At 44.9% G+C, this 25,887-nt stretch overlaps 1 protein-coding gene across 1 annotated transcript in view; it reads right to left on the bottom strand.

Annotated features, from left to right (window-relative positions):
• Nucleotides 1-25,887, bottom strand: part of LOC121278118 (dynein heavy chain 8, axonemal-like) — a 2,067,071-nt gene that overhangs the window by 1,076,239 nt on the left and 964,945 nt on the right. The window contains 1 exon segment of the mRNA XM_041188205.1: nucleotides 13,567-13,667. Within this exon segment, the coding sequence (XP_041044139.1) occupies nucleotides 13,567-13,667 (101 nt within the window).

Genomic DNA, 25,887 nt, shown 5'->3' with positions numbered 1-25,887 from the left:
TCTACCTGCAATAATATGTGGGGCACAAGGGCAAGTTTGGCCACGAGTTCCTGGAGTTTAAGTTCAGGCCGGACGGTAAGAGCTGACCGGAATGTGCAGGGCTCGCGAGGGAGGACAGAAGATGGCAGACGGAGGCTGGGCCCAGGGTCCCAGGCCTCACACTGCTGTTGGCGAATGTCTGTGAGGCAATGTGCAACAGCAGTAACACTCCTGTACAGCATCCTGACTGTAAAAAAAAATGGGCCTTACCACTCCCTGCATACAGTTTTCACACATACAGGCATTTTCAGGGTCTTTGAAGTTCAAGTTTCAATGGATCTAAAGCAGCATCAATATGCCCAAACATCCTTCTGTGTTTGCCTACTGAACATTCAGTCCTTAGCTGTGATGGCCTGAGGATGTGAAGTATAGTGTCTGTATACCCTCCTGGCAGCTTTACATGGAATTTACATAAAGAAACATCGAAACATAGAAAATAGGAGCAGGATTAGGTCATTCAGACCTTCAAGCTTGCTCCACCATTCAATATGACCATGGCTGATCCTCTGAATCAATGCTGTACTCTCACGTTCTCCCCATACCCCTTGATGCCTTTGGAGACCAGAAATCTATCTATTTCCTTCTTAAATATATTCAGTGATTTGGCTTCCACAGCCCTCTGTGGTATAGAATTCCATAGGTTCACCACTTTCTGAGTGAAGAAGTTTCTCCTCACCTCAGTCCTAAATGGTCAACCCCATATCCTGAGACTGTGACCCGCTTGTTCTAGACCCCCATCCAGAGGAAATATCATCCCTACAGTCTGTCCATCCCTGTCAGAATTTTATATGTTTCAATGAGATCTCCTCTCATTCTTTCAAACTCCAGTGAATACAGGCCTAGTCAGCCCAATCTCTCATCATTCGACAATCCTGCCATCCCAGATCTGGTGAACCTTTGCTGCACTCCCTCTATGGCAAGTATATCCTTTCTTAGGTAAGGAGACCAAAACTGCACACAATACGTCAGGTTTTGGCTCACCAAGGCCCTGTACAGCTGCAGTAAGACATTCTTGCTCCCGTACTCAAGTCCTCTTGCAGTGAAGGCCAAGATACCACTTACCTTCTTAACTGCATGCTTGCTTTCAATGATTTGTGTACAAGAACACCCAGATCCCTTTGTACATCAACATTTCCCAATCTATCACCATTTAAACAATACTCTGCCATTCTGTTTTTCCTGCCAAAGTGGATAACTTCACACTTATCCACATTATACTGCATCTGCCATGTATTTGCTCACGGAAACTGAATGTACAACAGAGAAGATATTCAATGATTGAAAAAGAGACTTTGAGTTTGGTGTTAGCATTGCAGCATTTTGAAATTTATATTGCAAACAATTCATCAGAAACAATTGTTTATACACACCATAATCCATTGAAGCTTTTGGACAAATTTCGTGACAAAAGTGCATGGCTTTTCTGATGGAGTCTATTGTTAGAACCATTTAATCTATATATTATACATATTGCTGGAAGAGAAAATCTGTTCCAGGTGCATTATCAAAAGTTTGCAGCTTAAAAGAAATTGGGACATTTAATAAAAACTGGACACTGAACTGGAGTGATTTCTGTTGGTACCAAAGACTTGCATATATATATTTATGTTAATGCATGCATCTGGTAATTTAATAGTGTAATAAGTATAGGAGATGGTGTGAGATGGGTTATTCGAATGAAGCCATCTTTTAGAATTATGACAGTTCATTTTTTGATAAGGAGGGGGATGTCATGAATCTATTAATGTATACAATATTTTGGAAAAATAGAGAAAAACAGAGGTTTAGTCTGTGGGTATGTCTTAATTGGATTAAAGCCAGCTAGCCTGGGTGCTTTGATATGTACTAGTTTTGATATGTAAGGAAGATAGAGTGCATTTGTATTTTTTGAATAGAGCATTCAAGAAGTGGGGTGAAAACTTGATACCTATGTAGCAGGTACCAAGCCATATGTTTATATTACTAATAAAATTGGTTTTATGAAAGGGATTTCATTGTTAAAAGGTTGAGTTCAAAGAGGTTGTTGGTACAATGAGAATTAACATTCAATGGGGCTGGTAGGTATAACTTCAGTAGTTTTCGGGTGTGCAGCCAGAGGCAATGTAAGATCAAAAGGCAGCTGTAAATCTCCAACAGGCTCCACAGGATCCAAAGTTCAACAAACCTCATTTTGGATTTGTAAGGTGAAAATGCTTTGCCTGATGTTTGGTTAAGTCTATGGGACGTTATTGCCTTAATGGAAATTAGTTTGGGAATTTGTTAAAATTTATGAGAGTAGTAATTTGTAGCCATGTGTACATATATCTTAACCTGTGAAAATTAATAAAATGTCTCATTTAGTTTAATTTAAAACCTTGAGAACAAGTAGCTTGATTCCTGAGTTTAGAGTCGCATCTCAAACATAATACTTAAAATTTTTGGTTATGACAGTTGTTTAAATTATCCCGCTGGGATTTTTTTACATAACTCTGCTTTACCAACTGCATTGGTCAGAACAGTAGTGCACAAGCACGTGCAGGTTTTGGTGAGCCATGCATTAGGGAAACCTTGTGTGAAGTGACCATCCGTCTGCAGTTGAGACTGTTCAGATACAGCCACATTGACAAGCGTGGAGTTGAGCCTCTAGCTTATCTGCCCACTCAAGCAATGCAGGGGCATCAAGATGCCACCAACTGTTCCAGAGTTTTTCACCACTTGGGTGCAGACTACAAACTAATGAGCATCTTGGTGGACTGCAGAACAATTGGACGACTGGGTACATTGTGCAATCTCCTTGCTAAAGCTGGCCATGGAGCAGTCTCTGGTGGAGGTGCTCACAGCCTCTTGCAAAGTCATCACCCCAGTTTAGACTAGTCTCCTCCATGGTACAAGTTAACACGCAGCCTTGCTTAGGTTAGGAGAATGCCTACTCCTGAGCTGAGAGCACAGCATGCAGTCCAGTGGGCAAAGCTGTCGCCAATCGGTCAGGTGGAGTGGGGCGGAGTTGGGTGGGGTTTCGGCAGCCATGCAGCACGCTAAACGCTAGCCATCCAAATGGTGGCCAGCACTCTCTGGGATGCTTTAAGGGGCATTCAGACTTAACCAAGAGAGGTTCATAGAACACCCAAGTTTACCCACGCATCTCTCTCTTTCATCCTGCAGGAGGAGTACATCAGGAGCATTGAGAATGGTGAACTAGCTTTATGCCTCATGGCATACAGATAGTGAAGAAAATGTAGAAGAGAGTGGCAGAGGCACCTGGCTGCACAATGGGAGAAGTAGTACACTCAGTAAGAAGGGGTAGCTAGGGCTCCTGCACACTCCTGCAAAAGAGGCACAGTGTCACTGGTCGGCACCTAGTTAGATTGAGAGCCTATTGACACCACCTTTCATTCCTGCAGATGGCTGAGAAACAATGTCACCAAAGACTGCACATGTCTAGGGAACTTGTTGGTCACATCTGTCAGCTGCTGCAGGATTTGGTGCCACAGAGACATGAAGCACATCACTGCCCGTGGCCTTGAAAGTGACCGTAGCACTCAATTTTTACACCAGTGGCTCCTTTCAGGGCTCCACAAGTGACCTCTGTGGGATATCACAAGCTTCCACCCACAAATACATCCATGAGGTCACGGATTCCATCTTCGTGAGGACACACAGCTTTGTGCATTTCACACAGGACCAGGAAAGCAAGGCTGTAAGAGTGCTAGGATTTGCCCAGATCTCAGGTTTCCCACAGGTGCAGGGTGCCATCAACTGCATTCACATGGCATTCAGATCTCCGTCGCAACAAGCGATCAACCACAAGGGCTTCCATTCGCTGAATGTGCAGCTGTTGTGCAACCCAACAAAAGCATCCTACAAGTCTGCACATAGTTTCCAGGGAGTATCCATGACTTCTAAATTCTCAATTGGTCACAGATGCCTTACATCTTCCAGGGTCCACAGAGGCTGCAGGGTTGGCTCGTTGGGGACAAGGGCTACCGACAGAGGATGTTGCAGATGACAACCATGCGGCAGCCTCAGACTGCAGCAGAGTGAAGTATAATGAGCCTCATGCTGCAACTTGCAGCTTGGTGGTGCAAACCATCAGGATGCTGAAAATCAGGTTTTGGTGCCTGTACCTTTAAGATGGAGCCCTGCAATATAGTCCACGGAGGGTGTCATGCAACCTGGCGCTGCAATGGGGAGAGCAGCCGGTGTGACTCTGCGCTGGTGAAGGGTGTGGATGAATGCTGTGACAGGTCTTCAAGGAGGGTGCCTCCAGGTTGCTCTTCAGAGATTTCTTCTGGGATTGATTGGAGGTCCTGGGTCATGGACTCTGTCAGCTGTTTCCCAGGTGTGCCTGCAAAAGTAAGGAGAGATCATTAATACATGGCAGTGGCCTTATGGATGTTGCACTGCTGGATCCTCACTTGGCAGAGCACCATCACAGCATTCATCCACACCCTCCACCAGAGCAGAAACACACATGTCGGTGGGACCTAGCTTTAGAGTAGCCTCGGGATCACAATTTGGTGAGCACATTGCACTTTCTGATCCACAGCAGGTGGCAGCAGGGACCTCCCAGGTGTCCAGCAGTCGGAGAATTGCTGAAGGCTGAATTTGCTGAGTCCGAATCAGATGACAAGCCTCTGGACTTGGTAATGTCTCATCGTCAGCACAGGAACAGTCCAGATCCTCACCGGCCACCTGGATGGCTCTGCTTTTATAGTCCATGAGGACCTTGATTTCAGGCATTCCTCTACCAGTCTGCAACCTCTCCCTCTTGTTTTTTGCCAGTTCTCAGCATGAATAGGGATGAGAGAGTGTAAGCAGAACGCCTGCCAGGCCAGATGCTAAATATGCCTGCCATCTATGGGTGGTGAATGGTTCCTTAGATGGGATGAGGATAATGAAGGTGTGTGTGAGAGATTGAATGGTGATGTCCTTTGAACTAGCAATGAGTGAGGTCCCGTGGATGTGTGATGGGTTTGTGAGTGTGGGAGTTGAGAGTGATGAGAAGAGTGACTTACCCTAATGGAATAGAGGAGATCATTCATCCGCTTTCAGCGCTGGGTAGCTGTCCTCTTTTACAGGGCGTTGGTGCTGACCACCGCTGCCATTGCTTCCCAAGCCAGGTTGGTGATGTTGCTTCCTAGCCTGTGGCCAGAGTGGGGATAGAGGACATCACGCCGGGTCCCCACTGAGTCCAAGAGGCATCATTAAGCCTGGGGACTGCAGTCTTTTTGCTTTTCTGGGCCATGTCTTCTGTGCAGCTGTCATCGGCTGGAAGCACTGAGAGGTGTGCGTGCAGCTGCACTTTAAATATGACGCCTGGTGTGATGAAGCAGCAAGGTGATGGTGTGACGGGCAAATGAGAGCCCACCCGCCATTAAGTGGCTTGCTTCTCAGGACTACATAATTAATGCTGTGGGATTGGGACAATATGGCGTGAGAAGCAGCCATTGTGGCCGTCGGATAAAATGTTGTTTTTTCCTGCCCACTACCACATTTAGTGCAAATCTGGGATGATTCCGCCCTTTGAGTTTTGTATTGGCTCTACACCATTTTGAAGTCTACATATCCAAAACTCTACAGACATTGTTATTTATACTGCCATAATCCTTTAACCTTATTAGCAAAGTTTCATGCCAAGAATCTGAGACTATTTCGTTGGAGTTTAATGCTACAACCATACAATCTGAAAATCATTCATGTAGCGGGAAGAGACAACATAGCAAATGTTTTACCAAGAGCAAATATGGAGGAACCAGAATGCCATGATCAAAATGGACTTGACCAGAATATGATTTCTGTGGAAAAGTCCTTATACATTTGATTGTAAATGCATTGTTACTGCTAGTGTAAAATCTGTATAAACAAAATAGAGATAGTGATAAAAGGAGATTGTAATAGAAACTAAAAACACCTCTTAAAGATATGTTTTCATTTTTTTCAGCGAGGAGGTGTTGGAGGAACAATGTCTAACTTTAATTTTATTTTCTATTTTGTGTTTCGGTGTTAGGAAAGGTGAAACCTGGTTTTAGCTTCATTTAGAGGTTTTTGTGAGCTGCTGCAAGGACATCTGGGGCCCTGTTGTATACATGCATTTTTAATATGGTTTTACAACTCTTGAAGGGAAGAAATGGGTTACCAAGAGATTCGTAGTTTAGTGAAGTTTAAAAAAGTAGAAAAAACTGCTTTGTTGCCAAGCGATAGGGGTTCAGAGACACACAGAGATACAGGGAAACACAGAAGGCTAGTCAGTTAGTGTGTGTATACCAGAGAGTGTAGGCAGAAGGTCTAATCTCTCTCCAGTAAGAAATCCTGCAAGCCTACTGGGAACTGAATTTAGGGAACTTGTGTTTTCTCTGAAGTTTAAGTATTGGTGAGCTTAGATTGCAGTTTTTGGTTGTCTCAGGGAAAGATACCAGCTGAAGAAAAGCACCTAGTGAATGCTCAGAAGCCCATCTGAAGACAGCTATTTGAAACTGAGCTAACCCAAGCAAGAAACCTTGGTATTGGTATTCTTCACTAGAGATTTATGTCTGTTTGGTTTGCTGGGATAAATAGAATATTGTGAGTTTAAATCATTTTCTGGTACCTTATTGAAATCATTCCAACCTTTTTTACCTAGTGTAATCTAGTTCCTATTTTCTTGTTTAATAAACATTTTCTTCTTTGTGTTAAAAGTATACTGGCAGACACTTGTGAATGTGCTCAGTAACTGACCTCCATGTTCTTAGGAAGTAAAATAGCCAGGCGAGTGTCCCGAAGACATCGCGCACTCTCACAATATTTCACTTCACAATATTTCGCTTGGCGGACACGCATAAGAGGCAGCAGCGTGACCGCCGACAATTAAGAGACCTTAATTAATTAATTTAATTGAACTTTTTGCTGCCTGTCCAACCGTTTGGTTGGCAGGTGAGCAAAATAGGCCAAGTGGCTTTTGCATTTTTTGCGAAACCTCATCCATGGGCAGGATGAGGTTTCAATCAGTGATTAAAAAACAATAAATTTTATAGCTCATTTTTAACATGTCCCTGCTCATGTGACAGAATCACATGAGGGGACATGCTTTCCTTAATTTTCCATTCTTTATTTTTCATGTTAAAAATCTTCAGCTCCCTGAGGCAACTCTGTGCCTTCAGGAAGCTGCCACTGAGCGCACCTGCGCGTAAGCATTGATTTTTGCGCTTGCCTCCTCCCCTCCCAGGCAGCACTGAACGTTTCAGTGCACAATTCATGCTGGCTGGCCAAGAGTGAAATTGTGGTTGGGGCCAATCGTGGGTGGTGGATTGTTGCACGGTTGCTCCTGGACCTGTCTGCCGCGCCCGCCCAATGAGGGGAAAATCCTCCCCTAAAAGAAGTTAGGATCTACCAAGCTAAGTTTCACCTGGGAACAGACTTGTCCAGTATTAATATCAGCTAGGATCATATCCGTTTACTGCCATATTCTAATTCGCTCCTCATTTTTTTTAGTCATCCATTGCTGGTTTCCAAAATTTTCCCAATCTTTTTGTCTATATTAATCTTTACAGCATTCTTTGAACTGATATTATCCTTAACTTTCTTAATAATCCATGTATGGTGTGCCCTTCTCTTCTTCTTTCTTTCTCAATGAAATACATCTTAGTTTAGAGTTATGAAATATCTCCCGAAATGTCTGCCATTGTTTATAAGCAAGATAGTCAACCAGCAAATGATGGCAGTTTGAAAGAAGGCTCCATGCAGAAGGGAAGTTGGAACCTTGGTGCTGGAGTGACCCGGTTTGGCTTGGCTGTGTACGCTGCAACTCAGGGGTGCTGAATGTATTGATCATCTCTCTAATCCCCCTTGTCTCATATTGTTCACGGCTAGCACCCATCTTGAGAGCAGCCTTGGAGATGAGTGTTGCACCATTGGAGCCATCACTACTTACCAGTGGGCTTTTGGGATGAAATATCTCTACACAAGAGTGGGTTGGGCCATCAAAAGTAGGTGGTCTCCTCGGTGTGGAACTTTTTGGTAGCAGAAAGAGAGGCAAGATATTAACAATGCCTGAGTGTCCACTGGCAGAGTGTGACTACCCAAGATCAGAGAGCTTCCTAAAACTCCGTATTTATCTCATGTCTATTCTCCTCAATATACTATCGATACCTGGTACAGAAGACAGTCTGGATAATATAGCTATGTCACATATTTAGACATAGTTATCTGTGCTGGGGAGGGAGCATGAAGGCCTATGACTCTTTTGTCTATCTTTATCTTTTTTATTCTCTTTGGCTGTGATGTTGGTGCTGCACTGTAATGACATGGGCTTTTATATTGCTACTCTTTCTTCCTTCCTTGTTGGTTATGCATTAGCAATTGTACCTGCAGCGAATTTCATAAGGACAATAAAGTGTATTGAAATAGTTGTTTGGTAGTACAGAAAAATTTTATCAAAACTTTTTGTCTTGCACTCATCAGGACAACCACAAGAATGCCAGTTGCAGGACAATTGCAAGAGCCCTATCTCGTCTTCTACTCCCAGCCCCGGCCATGTATTCACCATACCCCCTGACCTTCCCGTCTCTGATGCTGAACATTCAGTACTCAGCAAAAGACTCAATTTCGTACCCTTATGCCCTCACCTCAATGAATTCTGGGCTTGGCATGATGCTGAACTCTCCTTCCGCCACCTTCGTCTCCATGTTCACTTCTTTGGGCAGGAGTCCTCGCCCCCACCATTCAACGGATCCTTTCACCTGCCTCCAATATTCTCCTTCCACCTGGACCCCTCCCACTGGCCTCTTAGCTGCTCTTGATCTTTTCATTGAGAACTGTCTGCGTGACATCGGCCGTCTTAATTTCTCTGCTCCTCACTCCCACTCTAACCTGTCTCCTTCTGAATTTGCCGCATTCCATTCTCTCAGGTCCAACCCTGACTTTGTTATCAAACCTACCGACAAGGGTGGTGCTGTTGTTGTCTGGCGTACTGATCTCTACCTCGCAGAGGCTAAGCGGCAACTCGCAAACACTTCCTCCTACCTCCCCTCTGGACCATGACCCCACCACCGAACATCAAGCCATTGTTTCCAAGACTGTCACTGACCTCATCCCCTCTGGAGCTCTTCCCTCCACAGCTTCCAACTTCATAGTCTCCCAACCTTGGACATCCCGTTTCTACCTCCTCCCCAAAATCCAAAAAGAGGACTGTTCCAGTAGACCGATCATGTCAGCCTGTTCCTATCCCATGGAACTCATTTCTTCCTATCTTGACTCTGTTTTCTCTCCCCTTGTCCAGTCCCTTCCCACCTACATCTGCGATTCCCCTGATGCCTTACATTATAAAAACAATTTCCAGTTCCCAGGCCCTAACCACCTCCTGTTCACCATGGATGTTCAATCCCTCTACACCTCCATCCCCTACCAGGATGGTCTGAGGGCTCTCTGCTTCTTCCTTGAACAGAGGCCCCAACAATCCTCTTCCACTACCATTCTCCTCTGTCTGGCTAAACTTGTTCTCTCACTGAACAATTTCTCCTTAAACTTGTCTCACTTCCTCCAAATAAAAATGTGTGGCTATGGTACCCGCATGGGCCCCAAATATGCCTGTCTCTTTATGGGGTATGTGGAACATTCCTTGTTTCAGTCTTACTCAGGTCCCCTCGCACAACTCTTTCTCCGGTACATCGATGACTATTTCAGTGCCACTTCATGCTCTTATCTGGACCTGGAAAGATTTATTCATTTTGCTTCCAATTTCCACCCCTCCATCACTTTCGCATGGTCCATCTCTGACACTTCCCTTCCCTTTCATGAACTCTCTGTCTCAATTTCTGGTCATAGATTGTCCACCAATATTCATTACAAGCCCACCGACTCCCACAGCTACCTCGACTACAGCTCCTCAAACCCTGCTTCCTGTAAGGACTCCATCCCATTCTCTCAGTTCGTTCACCTCTGTCGCATCTGTTCCGATGATGCCACTTTCCAAAGCAGTGCTTCTGACATGTCGTCCTTCTTCCTTAAGCAAGATTTCCCACCCAAGGTGGTTGACAGGGCCCTCAACTGTGTCCGACCCATCTCCCGGCGCCTCTGCCCTCACACCTCCCTCTCCCTCCCAGAACCATGGTAGGGTTCCCCCTTGTCCTCACTTTTCACCCCACCAGCCTTCGCGTTCAAAGGATCATCCTCCACCATTGCCGCCAAGTCAAGCATGATGCCACCACCAAACATCTTCCCTTCAGCAGCCCCCCCCCCCCCCCCACCACCGTCGGCATTCCATAGAGGCCATTCTCTCCGGGATGCCCTGGTCCACTCCTCCATCACCCCCAATACCTCAACCCCCTCCCACGGCACCTCCCCATGCAATCGCAGAAGGTGCAACACCCACTCAATTACTTTCTTCCTCCTTACCGTCCAAGGGCCCAAACACTTCTTTCAAGTGAAGCAGCACTTCACTTGCACTTACCTCAATTTGGTCTACTGCAGTCACTGCTCCCAGTGCAGTCTCCTCTACATTGGAGAGACCAAATGCACACTGGGTGACCACTTTGCGGAACACCTTCTGTCTGTCCGCAAACATGACTCAGACTTTCCTTTCGCTTACCATTTCAACATACCACCCTGCTCTCATGCCCACATGTCCGTCCTTGGCCTGCTGCAATGTTTCAGTGAAGCTCAACGCAAACTGGAGGAACAGCACCTCATCTTCCAGTTAGGCACTTTACAGCCTTTCAAACTTAACATTGTGTTCAACAACTTTAGATCATAAACTCTCTAATCCATCCTCACTCCTTTTTCTCACCTATTTTTATTATTGTTATTTTTAAAATTTATTTCCTTTCATTGTTTTATCCCCATCTTTTAGCCTATTTCAATCTTTTTTCCCACACCGGGTCCTCCCCCCACCCTACCCCCACTAGGGCCATCTGTCACTTGCTCTTTCCGCTTTTTACTCTTAATGTCACCATTAGCACCTCCTTTAACCAGTACCCCCCCTTAAACAGTATACATTTCACCACATTTTTACTTCTCTTTAGTTCTGTAGAAGAGTCATACGGACTCGAAATGTTAACTCTGTCCTTCTCTCCACAGATGCTGTCAGATCTGCTGTGTTTTTCCAGCATTTTTTGTTTTTGTGCAAGAATGCCAGTGTCATGGGAAGCACCAGCTTTATACTGTATGAGAAGGCAGTGCTGATTGGTTGGCAAGTGGACTCTGATTGGTAGTGGCATTGCCATGGAGACTGCACCGGTTAATGGTGACTGACAGTTAACTGCCAAACATTGTTTGAAATTTAAACCAGGCAGCTTGACTATGATTGGTCATAGCATTGCCCTGAAGAATGAACAAGCGAATGTCTATCACTTACTTTGTTTAGCTGAAACAGGAGCAATGTTCTTTCTGTCTGCAAAGAACAGGGCCCTATATTAATAAGCAGAACAATTAGAAATGGACAATAAATGCTGGCCTAACCAGTGAAGCCCACATCCCATGAATGGAGATAAAAAAAAACTGGGATGGGTAGTAAATGCTGGCCTGACCACGGAAATTCATATCAATAGAATAGATTTTTAAAATAATATTCCTTTTCAACTAACTGATATTAGCCTTCCTTCAGTTGAGTATTGTATTTTCCTTTTACTTTTTCAGATGTACTGTAAACCTGATGATATTGTGAACACTTTCACAAATACTCTCCAATAAAACATGACCCAGTTCACTCCCCAGAATTAGAACCAGTACTGTTTCCTCCCTCATTGGACTAGAAATATGTTGGTGAAAGTTTTCTCTTATACACATTTCAGGAATTTGTCCCCAATTCTCCCCCATAACATCCCACCGCTCCCCACTGCAACCAACTTTGCCTTTTACACCTTTATTTTCCTAATCTACATTAGGGAGAATTGAAGTGCTGCATCATCTTTATCCTAAAATTTATGCATCTTTCTGCAATTTACCTGTACATTTGCCTCCACTACTGGGTAGCCTATAGCTTACACATTTCTTTCTAGTGTTTTAACAGTATCTTGATGTTTGATGATGAATGGAAGACACGATTTTGCAGATGACATGCTGATGCTAATGCTGGTCATATTTATCCTCATCCAAAGTGTTATCTAAGACAGCCGACGTGTCACCTATCCTGATATGACTCCAAAAAACTCCAAACTTTAGAAAACAAACTCCCAGAAAAAGCACTGTGAGAAAACCCTTCTCCACTAGTAGGTCAGGAAACAGCAGTGAGCACTGAATATATATTTTAATATTTACATGAGTTTGAATCAATTGTTATTTTGCTCTTGCCATGCTTTCACTTGAAAGTTTGAGAAAGCCTGAGAAACCCATGGATGCTGCATTAAATTTGAAATAGAATTGAAATCATTCTCTAACTGAGTGATTAGCACATTTAAGTAGCCAACCAGCTTCTCCTGAGGGAGCTGTTCATAAGGATCTTCCCAACAGGCTCTTGCTTTTCCAAGGGGAGGTGGTGGCATATTGGTAATGTTGCTGCACTAGTAGTCCAGGATCCCAGGCTCTGGGGACATGGGCTGATATTTAACGGAGGTGACGGGGATCTCACCTGTTGGCTGGAGAGCTGGCTAGAGCCCTGCATCACCTCTTTTATGAAAGACTCACCAAATTAATGGCCTCTCAGGCACTTAAGTGGCCAATGGTGTGATTTTCCAGGGATCAAGGACCCCAGGAGTGGAAGACCGACCCAAGAGCTGCTGATCAATCCGAGAATGACAGCTCTCAAGGCTCATCAGCACCAAATTAGTGGCTACTAATGGCACTGCATTAGAGAGGCTGAGAATTAGCGCTGGGTCCCAGACCAACAGGTGAGTGATGGTGGGAAGGGGATCATGGGAGGGGGATCAAGGAAGGTCAGAAGAAAAGGCAGGGAGTGGTTCTCAGTGGACCATTATGGAGCATGAAAGCAAACAGTCTGTTTGGGCTCCCCACATGGTGACTTGTCTGCCTGCTTTTGGATTAATACCAATGACAGTAGGATGAGGCCCTTAAGTGTGCATTAATTGGCAACCTACCCTTCCTGCCTGATTAAATATTTTCCCTGCCACCAAACCAGCCCTGGGGCAAGGCATTAAATTCTACCTTTGAGTTCATGGCCATTGGTGGAATGTAAACCCAATTAATTTGCAAATTTAAATAATAAAACTGGGATTATAAAAACTCACCTCAGAATGGGACAACAAAACTTCCAATGATTGTCATAAAAAACCCATCCGGATTGCTAATGTCCTTACCCAGCCTGGCTTACATGTGACTCCAGACCTACAGTAACGCGGTTCACTCTTAACTGCCATCAGAAATGGCCAAGCAAGTCACTCAGTTGTACCAGCTGCTCCTTTCCACCAAAGTCAAAATATTTGCATTCCTTAAAATGTTCCACAAAAGAATCATATGGCACAGAATGAGACCATCATATCTGGGGTAGTTCTTTGAAAATGTTATCCAATTAGTGCTGTTCCTGCTCTTCACCCACATATTCTTCCAGACTCCAGACTCTATATTTGGATTCAGGACATAAATAAATTAACGCCAGGTTGTCCTATATGAAATGCAACTTACTTATTTTTCTGTAGTATTTCATAGTCTTGGATTGGCAATCCAAATAAATGCTCTCCAGAAGAATATGTCACAAATTTCCTCCATAAGTCATCAAACCAACTCTGAAACAAAGCGAACATTAGAAATGAGGATCAGTGAGTGTTATTGACTCTTAGTATTATGCACAGATCATACATTCCCTTCCTCTATCTATTTTGTATTACCTTTTGCTCCAATGCCAGTCTAGGTTGTTAAAGGGTCCCAACTCCTGTTGGCTGAACAGAGGAGCTGGAACTGGAGTTGACCATTCAGTCCCTCAATGCTATTCCATTATTCAGTTAGATTGGTGAAGATCTGTATCTTAACTCCATCCAGCCACCTTGGTTTGTTAGCCCCTAACTCAATTGGACATTTTTTTTAAAATTCATTTATGGGATGTGGGCTTCGCTGGCTGGGCCAGCATTTATTGTCCATCCCTCATAGCCCTTGAAAAGGTGGTGGTGAGCTGCCTTCTTGAACCACTGCAGTCCATGTGGTATAGATAGGACCTTGTCCTTCTATATGGATATGAAAAATCAATTTCATTTTTGAAATTTTCAACTGAGTTAGTCTCAAAAGATTTTTTGGGAGAGAGAATTCCAAATTTCCAGTACTCCTTTGTGTGAAATAGTGCTTTTTTAAAATTATTCATTCACGGGATGTGGGCTTCACTGGCTGGGCTAGCATTTATTGCCCATCCCTAGTTGCCTTTGAGTTGCTTCTTGATGTCATCCCTGAACAGCCGAGCTCAAGTTGTAAAGTAAAAGCAAAATACTGCGGATGCTGGAATCTGAAGCAAAAATAGAAAATGCTGGAAAAACTCAGCAGGCCTAACAGCATCTGTGGAGAGAAAAAAGAAGAGTTAAAGTTTTGAGTACTTATGACTCTTCTGCAGAACTAGAGAGAAGAAAAATGTAATTAAGTTTATACAGTTTAAAGCAGGTACAGTAGTTGATGCTGGATAGAAGACCAGTGATAAGTGGAGGCAAAGGAGAGATTGCCGGAGATGTCATGAACAAAAGGACAAAGGGGTGTTAATGATAGTGGTACTGGCTAAAGGAGGTGCTGATTGTGGCATTCAGATCAGAAAGCAGAATGTGATAATGGCAGGACAAGGGTAAGCACTCTGGAAAGAACAACATGAACAAGTGACAGATGATCCTTGTGGGGTGGGATGGGGGGAGGGGACAGTGGTGGGAAAAAAGATTGAAAATAGCATAAAAGGTAGGGATAAAACAATGAATAAGAATGAAAATAAATGAAAATAAAAATAAGTGGATGAAAAATAAAAATGTTAAGTCCGGAAGGCTGTAAAGTGCCTAATCGGAAGATGAGATGCTGTTCCTCCAGTTTGTGTTGGGCTTCACTGGAACATTGCAGCAGGCCAAGGACGGACATGTGGGCATGAGAGCAGGATGAGGTGATGAAATGGCAAGTGACAGGAAGGTCTGGGTCATGCTTGTGAACAGACCAAAGGTTTTCCGCAAAGTGGTCACCCCGTCTGCGTTTGGTCTCTCCAAAACCAAACAGAGCCAAACAGAGTCAAACCGGGCCAAGCAGAGCCTGGCAGATCCATCAGAGCTAGGCAGAGACAAACAGAGCCAAACAGTGGCAAACAGTGCCCAACAGAACTAAACAGAAGCAAATCGAGCCAAATACAGCCAAACAGAGCCAAGCAGAGCCCATCAGAGCCAAACAGTGCCAAACATTGCATGGCAGAGTCAGACAGAACCATCGGGAGCAGCGAATGCAGTAGACCAAATTGAAGGAGATGTAAGTGAAGCGCTGCTTCACCTGAAAGGAGTGTTTGGACCCTTGGATGGTGAGGAGGGAGGAGGTGAAGGGACAAATGTTGCACCTTCTGCAATTGCATGGGAAGGTGCCATGTGAGGGAGGTGAGGTATTGGGGGTGATGGAGGAGTGGACCAGGGTGTCCCAGAGGGACTGATGATGGGGGGGTGGGGGGTGAAGGGAAGATGCATTTGCTGGTGGCATCATGCTGGAGTTGGGGGAATTGGCAGAGGTTCATCATTTGAATGCGGAGGCTGGTGGGGTGAAAAGCAAGGACAAGGAGGATCCTATCATGGTTCTGGGAGGGAGAGAGAGGTGTGAGGGCAGAGGCACGGGAGATGGGTCGGACACAGTTGAGGGCCCTGTCAACCACATTGAGTGGGTAACCTGGGCTGAGGAAGAAGGAAGACATGTCAGAAGCGCCGTTTTGGAAAGCGGTATCATTGGAACAGGTGTCGCGGAGGTGAAGGAACTGAGAGAATGGGATGGAGCCTTTACAGGAAGCAGGGTGTGAGATGCTAAAGTCGAGGTAGCTGTGGGAGTTGGTGGGCTTGTAGTGAATATTGGTGGACAGTCTATAACCAGAAATTGAGATATAGAGGTCAAGGAAGAGAAGGGAAGTGTCAGAGATGGACCATGTGAAAGTAATGGAGGAATGGAAATTGGAAGCAAATTTGATTAATTTTTCCAGGTTCAGATGAGAGCATGAAGCGGCACCGAAACAGTTATCGTTGACTGCTGATGACTCTTTCTGTGCCGTTTCATGCTTTCATCTGAACCTGGAACAATTTATTAATTTTGCTTCCAATTTCCACCCCTCCATCATTTTCACATGGTTCATCTCTGACACTTCCCTTCCTTTCCTTGAACTTTCTGTCTCAATTTCTGGTGATAGACTGTCCACCAATATTCACTACAAGCTCACCAACTCCCACAGCTACCTCGACTACTGCTTCTCACACCCTGTTTCCTGTAAAGACTCCATCCCATTCTCTCAGTTCCTTCGCCTCTGTCACACATGTTCCATTGATGCCAATTTCCAAAACAGCACTTCTGACATGTCTTCCTTCTTCCTCAACCCAGGTTTCCCACCCACTGTAGTTGACAGAGCCCTCAACCATGTCCGACCCATCTCCCGCGCCTCTGCCCTCTCAGAACCATGATAGGGTCCTCCTTGTCCTCACTTTTCACCCCAGCAGCCTTCGCATTCCAAAGATCACCCTACGACATTTCCCCAACTCCAGCATGATGCCACAACCAAACACATATTCCCTCCCGCCTCCCCCCACCACCCCTGTCGGAATTCCGTGGGACTGATCCAGCCAGGACACCCTGGTCCACTCCTCCATCACTCCCAACACCTCATCTCCTTCCCATGGCACCTTCCCATGCAATCACAGAAGGTGCAACATCTGTCCCTTTACCTCCTCCCTCCTCACCGTCCAAGGGCCTGAACACTCCTTTCAGGTGAAGCAGCACTTCACTTGCATCTCCTTCAATTTGGTCTACTGCATTCGCTGCTCCCAATGCAGTCTCCTCTACATTGGAGAGACAAAACACAGGCTGGATGACCACTTTGCGGAACATCTTCAGTCTGTCCGCAAGCATGACCCAGACCTTCCTGTCGCTTGCAATTTCAACACCCCATCCTGCTCTCATGCCCACATGTCCATCCTTGGCCTGCTGCAATGTTCCAGTGAAACTCAACACAAACTGGAGGAGCAGCACCTCATCTTCCAATTAGGCACTTTGCAGCCATCCAGACTTAACATTTTTATTTTTCATCCACTTATTTTTATTTTTATTTGTTTTTGTTTTTATTCATTGGTTTATACCCACTTTTTATCCTATTTTCAATCTTTTTTCCCACACCGTACCCTCCCCCCCACCCCATCCTCACAAGGATCATTTGTCACTTGTTCATGTTGTTCTTTCCGGAGTGCTTACCCGTGACCTGCCATTATCACATTCTGCTTTCTGATCTGAATGCCACCATCAGCACCTCCTTTAGACAATATCACTAATATTAACACCCCTTTGTCCTTTTGCCCATGACATCTCTGGCAATCTCTCCTTTGCCTTCACCTATCACTGGCCTACTGTCCAGCTTCACCTACTCCACCCCGCTTAAGCAGTATAAATTTCACTATATTTTTCTTCTCTCTAGCTCTGAAGAAGAGTCATAAGGTTAGCTCTGTTTTTCTTTCTCTCCACAGATGCTGTTAGACCTGCTGAGTTTTTCCAGCATTTTCTGTCAATTTGTATGATGATTGACTGCTATTAAGGGAGTTTGTGCTCATGCTGGCCCCTCTGAATGGCTTCAAATTGACACATGCACAGTGCTGGTAGGTGAGATAAACCAACAAGAGGTGTGTGAGGCAAAGACGTTTTCATACAACATATCCCACATTCCTAGTTAAATCGCCGCATTATAAGAGACTCCTGCGTCTGTCATCGAAAGCCTGTTGTACACCAGCTTCCACAGCTGGCTGACATGACTCCTCCTCCTCATCCTGTGACTCATCGTCAGAGGATGTGGCTTGCTGCATTAGATCATCCTCTGCCAGAGCTTCCCCTCCCTGGAGCCTCAGGTTATAAGAGGCACAACAGACCATGTAGATTAGCGAGCCACAAGCCAGACAATATTGCAGAGAGCTGTCTCTATGATCCAAGCATTGAAATTTCATTTTAAGCAGACCAATGGTATGCTCAATGATTGCCCTGGTTGATGTGTGCCTCTCTTTGTACTGCATGACAGCCTCTGTACACGGATTTCTCACCATCTTTGCAGCAGTTTCTCTTGTCTCCAAGAAGCCAATTATCCAAAGGCTCTGGCAGGCAGAAAATCCCTGGCACCTGGTGGTGCTGAAGGATGTAAAAGTCCCCCATGACTAGGCCCAGGGCAGTGGGGAGGTGGTGGTGTCGTGGTATTGTCACAGGGCTAGTAATGCAAAGATCCAGAATAATTCTCTGGAAATGCAGGTTTAAATCCCACCACAGCAGATGGTGAAATTTGAATCCAATAAAAATTTTGAAAAGTCTACTGATGACCATGAAAGCATTGTTATAAAAACTCATTTGGTTAACTAATGGAAGGAGATCTGCTGTCCTTATGTGGTCTAGCCTACATGTGACTCCAGATCCACAGTAATGTGGTTGACTCTTTAATGGCCTAACAAGTCACACAGTTGTATCAAACCGTGAGAAAATCTAGAAGGAATGAAATCAGACCCATTGGTCTAGGCACTGGAAGGACAATGGCAAACATGGCCCTGCAAAGCCCTCCTTTTGTTTCAAAATTGGGAGAGCTGTCTCAGTTGCTAGTCAAGCAACAGCCTGACATAGCCATGCTCACAGGTTCATACCTGGCAATGTCTCAGATATCAGAATCACCATCCCTGGCTACGTCCTGTCCCACCGGCAGGACAGACCCAGCAGAGGGAGGGAGTTGCCCTGGGAGTCCTCAACATTGATTCTGGACCCCATGAATTCTCATGGCATCAGGTCAAACATGGGCAAGGAAATTTCCTGCAGATTACCATGTACTGCCCTCCCTCAGCTGATGAATCAGTGCTCCTCCATGTTAAACACCACTTGGAGGAAGTATGCAGAGTGGAAAGGGCGCAGAAGGTCCATCACTAAGAGTGGCTCGGTAGCACCAGTACAGACTGAGCTGGCTGAGTCCTAAAGGATATAACTGCTAGACTGTGTCTGAGGCAGGTAGTGAGGGAGCCAACAAGAGGGAAAAACATACTTGACTTCACCCCCGCTAGCCTGCCTGCTGCAGATGCATCTCTCCATGACAGCATCGGTAGGAATGACCACCGCAGAGTCCTTGTACAGACGAAGTCCTGCCTTCGCATCATGTTGTGTGGCACAACCATCTTCCTAAATGGGATAGCTTTTGAACAGATCTAGCAACTCCAGGATAAAAACAAAAAAAACTGCGGATGCTTGCAACTCAAGACTAGACCTCCAGAGGGCGCTGTGGAATGAGCAGCAGCAGAATTGTACACAGTCACAAACTGTAACTTTATGGCCCAGCATATCCCCGAATCTACCATTACCACCAAGTCACGGATTAACCCTGGTTCAATGAAGAGTGCAGGAGGACATGACAGGAGTAGCACCAGGCATACCTAAAAATGAGGTGTCGACCTGGTGAAGCTACAACACAGGACAACTTGCCAAACAGCATAAGCGGCAAGCGATAGACAGAGCTAAGCGATTCCACAACCAAGGGATCAGAACTAAGCTCTGCAGTCCTGCCACATTCAATTGTGAATGGTGGTGGACAATTAAATGATTTACTGGAGGAGGAGGCTCCATAAATATCTCCATCCTTAATGATGGGGGAGCCCAGCACATCAGTGCAAAAGATAAAGCTGAAGCTTTTGCAACAATCTTCAGCCAGAAGTGCCAAGTGGATGATCCATTTCTGCCTCCTCTGGAGGCCCCCAGCCACACAGATGCCAGTCTTCAGTCAATTTGATTTGCTCCACATGATAACAAGAAATGGCTGAAAGCACTGGATACTGCAAAGGCTATGGGCCTTGACAACATTCCGGCAATCGTCCAGATGACTTGTGTTCCAGAAATTGCCATGTCCCTAGCCAAGCTGTTCCAGTACAGCTATAACACTGGCATCTACCTGGCAATGTGTAAAACTGCCTAGGTATGTTCTGTACACCAAACAAAAAGCAGGACAAATCCAACCTGGCTAACTACCACCCCATCAGTCTACTCTCAATCATCAGGAAAGTGATGGAAAGGGTCATTAACAGTGCTATCAAGTGGTACTTGCTGAGCAATAACCTGCTCACTGACACCCAGTTTGGGTTCTGCCAGGGCCACTCCACTCCTGACCTCATTACAGCCTTGGACAAAAGAGCTGAACTCCTGAGGTGAGGTGAGAGTGACTGCCCTTGACATCAAGGCAGCATTTGACCGAGTGCGGCATCAAGGAGCCCTAGCAAAACTGGAGTCAATGGGAATCGAGGAAAACTCTCCACTGATTGGAGACATACCTAGCACAAAGCAAGATGGTTGTGGTTGTTAGAGGTCAGTCATCTCAGCTCCAGAATGTCACTGCAGGAGTTCCTCTGGGTAAAGTCCTAGGCCCAGCCATCTTCAGCTGCTTCATCAATGACTGTCTTCCACCATAAGGTCAGACCGAAGTGGGGCTGTTTGCTGATGATTGCACAATACTCAGCACAGTTGACAACTCCTCAGATAGTGAAGCAGTCCATAACCAAATGCAGCAAGAATTGGACAATATCCAGGATTGGGCTGACAAATGGCAAATAATACTCACGTAATACAAATGCCAGGCAATGACCATCCAACCACCATGGTTAGAGAGAATCTAACTATTATCCCTTGACATTCAATGGCATTATCATCACTGAATTCCCCACTATCAACGTCCTGGGGGTTACCATTGATCAGAAACTGAACCGGACTAGCCATATAAATATTGTGGCTACAAGAGCAGGCTGGAGGCTAGGAATCCTGTGGCAGCTAGCTCTTCTCCTGACTCCCCAAAGCCGGTCAACCATCTATTTAGTATAGGGTCTTTTGATTTGATCAGGGGCAGGAGGGTGTGACTGCGAATAAGGCAGGTAAGGCGACCCAGAGGGCAGGAGTGCAATAGTGTGAACCTCTGCAATTTTCCAATAGGCTTGGGGTTCTCTCAGCTTATCTAGATGAGAGTGGGGGCTGCAGGGTGGATGAGAAAACTGACAATCGCACCATGGTACAGGAAGCCATTCAAATTGGGGGAGCAAAAAAGAAATTAGTGGTAGTTTGGGACAGTAGAGTGACACTGTTCTCCATAACAAAGAGTGAGAGTCCAGACAGCTGTGTTGCCTGCCCGGTACCAGGGTTCTGGACATCTGCTCAGGGCTGGGGAGAACTTGCAGTGGGAGGGGGAATGTAGGTACCAACGACATAGATAGAACTAGGAAAGAGATTCTGCATAGAGGGTATGAGGAGCTAGGCATTAAATTGAGAGGCAGAGCCTTAAAGATTATAATCTCTGGATTATTACCTGAGCCGCGTGCAAATTGGCATAGGGTACATAAAATTAGACTGATGAATACATGGCTCAAAGACTTGTGTGGGAGAAGTGGTTTCCAGTTTGCAGCACTGGCACCAGTACTGGGGAAAGTGGGGGCTGTACCGTTGGGATGGTGTAGTGATTGTAGGTATAACCTTTCCTAATGCCTTTAGGGGGTCATGTGATTGTTCTAACAGATGAGCCCTAAGCACAGGCAATCTTAGGGGCGGAGCTTTCTAATCGTGGACCTGGTTCAAGCATGTAGCTTCTAAAAGAGCTCTGTAAGTTGTCTGTTTCAAGTAAGAAACCTATCCAATTATTCATTAAAATTGGTGACGAAGATAATTAGCTATAATGTTGCACCTCACCTTGTGAATGTGAGGACATCATTTCTTAAGGAAAGAAAGAAAGGTATACTCACCAGTCATGCGACTTTTCAGCAAAATCGATCCTTATGACTTGTCCATGGAAGACTGGAGCCAATACATAGAGCACCTTTGTGGCAAATGGAGTAACAGCGGAGGAGAAGCAGAAAGTGATTCTTTTAAGCGTCTGTGGTAGCAAGACATATAACCTTATCCGCAGTCTGACGGCCCCAAGCATGCCCAATTCTAAATCTTTTAAAAAATTAGTAGATCTCGTGAAGAAGCATTTTCTGCCGAAACTATCGGTAATAATGCAGGGATTTAAGATTAGCTCCAGAGTAAGGTGCCCGGGAGTGTCCATTCCAACTTATATACTGAAGATGAAGCAGTTGACTGAGCACTGTGACTTCGGAGAAACACTCAATGACATGTTGCGGAACCGTTTGGTTTGTGTCATTCACAATGACGCCATTCAGTGCTGTTTACTTGCAGAAGTTAACATTGATTTGATGCACATCATGGAAATAGCACTAAACATGGAAGTGTTGAGAGGGACTTGCAAGATTTACAGAGTGTGCAACATGGCACCGTTGTTCAGTTGAGGTGGGAACCTACCAGCGGGCTTGGCACAAAAAACCAGAGAGACAGCTGCAAAGTGGGAGACAGTCTCAGCTGCTCGAGAAACGAAAAGGCACAATGGAAGCATCTCAGCAGCAATTCAGAAATCAATCTGTTACAGATGTGGGAGTAACCATATACCGGAAACTTGCAGATTTAAGGAGGCAAAATGCCATTACTGCCACAAAAAAAGGGCACATAATAAAGCAATGAAGAGCAAAATTGAGACAGCCCATCAGACAGCAGACCAAGATGATTGAAGTGCATAATATAACAGAACCAGAAGCTGTCGATACTGATATCTATTCCCTATACAACATCAAAGCAGTAAAAACAGAACCAATAACCGTCACCCTTCAAGTAAATGTGAAGCCTTTAGTCATGGAGGTAGACATGGGAGCCTCAACCACAGTGGTGGCAGGACACATATTTAAATACCTAAATGAAAGTACCCATCCACTGAATCTGGAGCAAACCATGACTCAACTGAAGACATGCACTGGAGAGTCAATGCAGATAAAGGGCATTGCCTCAATACCTGTGTCCTATCGGCAATAGACAGCCCAGCTTCCAGTGATCATTGTGACAGGTGAAGGGCTCAATTTTCTGGGCTGAGATTGGTTACAAAAAATTAAGCTCAACAGATCAGAAATACTTCAAGTGAAAACAGGAGGAATTCCTGAGCTGTTAAGGAAAGACGACAGCATATTTTGTGACAAATTAGGAAAGATAAAAGGTTTATAAGCAAAAATATATGTAGATTCGAAGGTGACACCCCAGTTCTTTAAGACCAGAACTGACCATAAAGGAGAAGGTAGATGCAGAATTGTGCCAGTTAGAGAAAGTTAGAGAAGCTAGGCATCATCCAGCCAGTCCAATTTTCGGAATGGGCAGTGCCGATAGTCCTTGCGATGAAACCAGATCAAACCATTTGCATTTGTGGAAATAACAAATTAATTGTGAATAAGGCTGGTAAACTAGATGAATATCCTATCCTGAGGATAGAAGATTTGTACGCTAAGCTGGCTAGAGGAAAATCCTACACTAAACCGGACATGAACCATGCATGCCAACAGCTAGAGCAGGACAGCATGCCTAGAGGGTATGTAACCATCAACACACACAAGGGCCTGTACCAATATACACACCTACCCTTTGGTGTATCGTCTGCATGTGCAATCTTCCAAAGGACCACGGAAAGTGCATTGCAAGGACTTCCCTGAGTAATAGTATACCTGGATGATGTCCTGATCACAGGATCAATGGAAGCCAAACATTTGGCCAACCTTGAAGAGATTTTAAGAAGATTTTTGGAAGCTGGTGTACAATTGAAGAAAGAGAAATGTACATTCCAAGTGCCAGAAGCCACCTACTTGGGTTACCAAGTGGATGCCAAGAGGTTGCATCCAGTAGTGGAGAAAGTCAGGGCAACCAAAGAAGCACCCTCTCCTACCATTGTCACTGAAGTCAAGTCTTTTTTGGGCATGATAAACTATTATAGTCACTTCTTGCCAAACTTATCAACAGTGTTAGCACCTTTACACTTATTATTGAAAAAGAACCATTATTGGTGATGGAATGTGCAGAAAAAAGAAGACTTTGTAAAAGTCAAGAAGCTATTACACTCATCAAATCTACTTGCACATTATGACCCATCTAAAGAATTAATATTAACCTGTGATGCAACTCCTTACTGTGTGGGAGCTGTGTTTTCAGACAGGATAGAAGATGGAAAGCCCATTAGGCTATGTCTGCAGAAACCTCTCTGGAGCCGAGAAGTGTTATTCACAACTTGAAAAGGAAGGTTTATCAGTAATATTTGGAGTGAAGAAATTCCATCAGTATTTGCCTGGACAACATTTCACCACAGTGTCTGACCATAAACAACTAATAGGGTTATTTACTGAGGATAAAGCCATTCCACCAATACCCTCAGCAAGAATTCAACGTTGGGCTTTGATTTTATCAGCGTATGAGTACACCTTTATGCACCGTCCTGGTATGAATATTGCAAATGCAGATGTGCCTAGCCATCTTCCATTATCAGGTAGCATTGTATGTACATGCCCCAGTGCCACAAGAAGTTATGTTTGTGTTGAATTTCTTGGACTCTTCACCAGTATGTGCAGTATGAAGCAAATAAGGAATTGGACAAACAGGGATCCAATTTGGTCAAAAGTCTGAGACCAGGTATTGTAAGGATGGTCGAATTCAACAGTGTCTGAGAGATAAGACCATTCCATGCCCATAAAAGAGAGTCAAGTTGTTGGGCTGGAATCTTATTGTGAGGATCAAGAGTTGTCATCCCTTCACAAGGAAGAGAACCACTCTTGACAGAGCTTCATAGTGCACATCCCGGCATATCGAAGATGAAGGTGCTTGTGCGAAGCTATGTCTGGTGGCCAGGCAGAGACAGTGACATTGAAAGCATGGTCAAGCACTGTCAACAGTGTTAGCAACAACAGAAGTTGCCCATTTCAGCTCCACTGGATCCGTGGGAGTGGCCTGGTCAACCCTGGGTTAGACTATATATACATTATGTAGGTCTATTTTTAGGTACCATGTTTTTATTGATCATCACTGAGCATTCCAAGTGGATGGATGTGTATGAAGTTAGGTCGCTGACATCATGTGCATCTATTGAAAAGCTGCATCAATGTTTTAGTATATATGGCCTATGGGAAGTCATTGCTTTACATAATGGTACTGTTTTAACCCTCATCAAATGGGTTAGCTGAAAGAGCAGTGCAAACTTTAAAATCAGGAATGAAGAAGTTTACTACTTGTGTGCCAAACAGCATAAGCAGCAAGTGATAGATAGGGCTAAGTGATCCCACAACTAATGGATCAGATCTAAGCTCTGCAGTCCTGCCACATTCACTCGTGAATGTTGGTGGACAATTCAACAACTCACTGGAGGAGGAGACTCCACAAATATCCCCATCCTCACTGATGAAGCAGCCCAGCACAGCAGTGCAAAAGATAAGGCTGAAGCATTCACAACAATCTTCAGCGGGAAGTGCCGAGTGGATGATCCAGGTGCCAGTCTTCAGCCAATTTGATTCACTCCACGTGATATCATGAAATGGCTGAAGGAACTGAATACTGCAAAGGCTATGGGCCCTGACAATATTCCAGTAATAGTACTGAAGACTTGTGCTCCAGAAATTGCCGCGCCCCAAGCCAAGCTGTTCCAGTACAGCTACAACATTGGCATCTACCCAGCTATGTGGAAAATTGCCCAGGTATGTCCTGTACACAAAAAGCAGGACATATCCACCCTGTCCAAAGTGCTATCAAGCGGCACTCGCTTAGCAGTAACCAGCTCACTGATGCCCAGTTTGGGTTCTGCCAGGGCCACTCAGCTCCTGACCTCATTACAGCCTTGGTCCAAACATGGACAAAAGAGCTGAACTCCTGAGGTGAGGTGAAAGTGACTGCCCTTGACATCAAGGCAGCATTTGACCAAGC

Source organism: Carcharodon carcharias, chromosome 5 (assembly GCF_017639515.1).
Source record: "Carcharodon carcharias isolate sCarCar2 chromosome 5, sCarCar2.pri, whole genome shotgun sequence".
In the NCBI taxonomy this organism is placed as follows: Eukaryota; Metazoa; Chordata; class Chondrichthyes; order Lamniformes; family Lamnidae; genus Carcharodon; species Carcharodon carcharias.
Note: the sequence above shows the minus strand (reverse complement) of the source record. Positions and strands in the feature narration are given on the sequence as shown.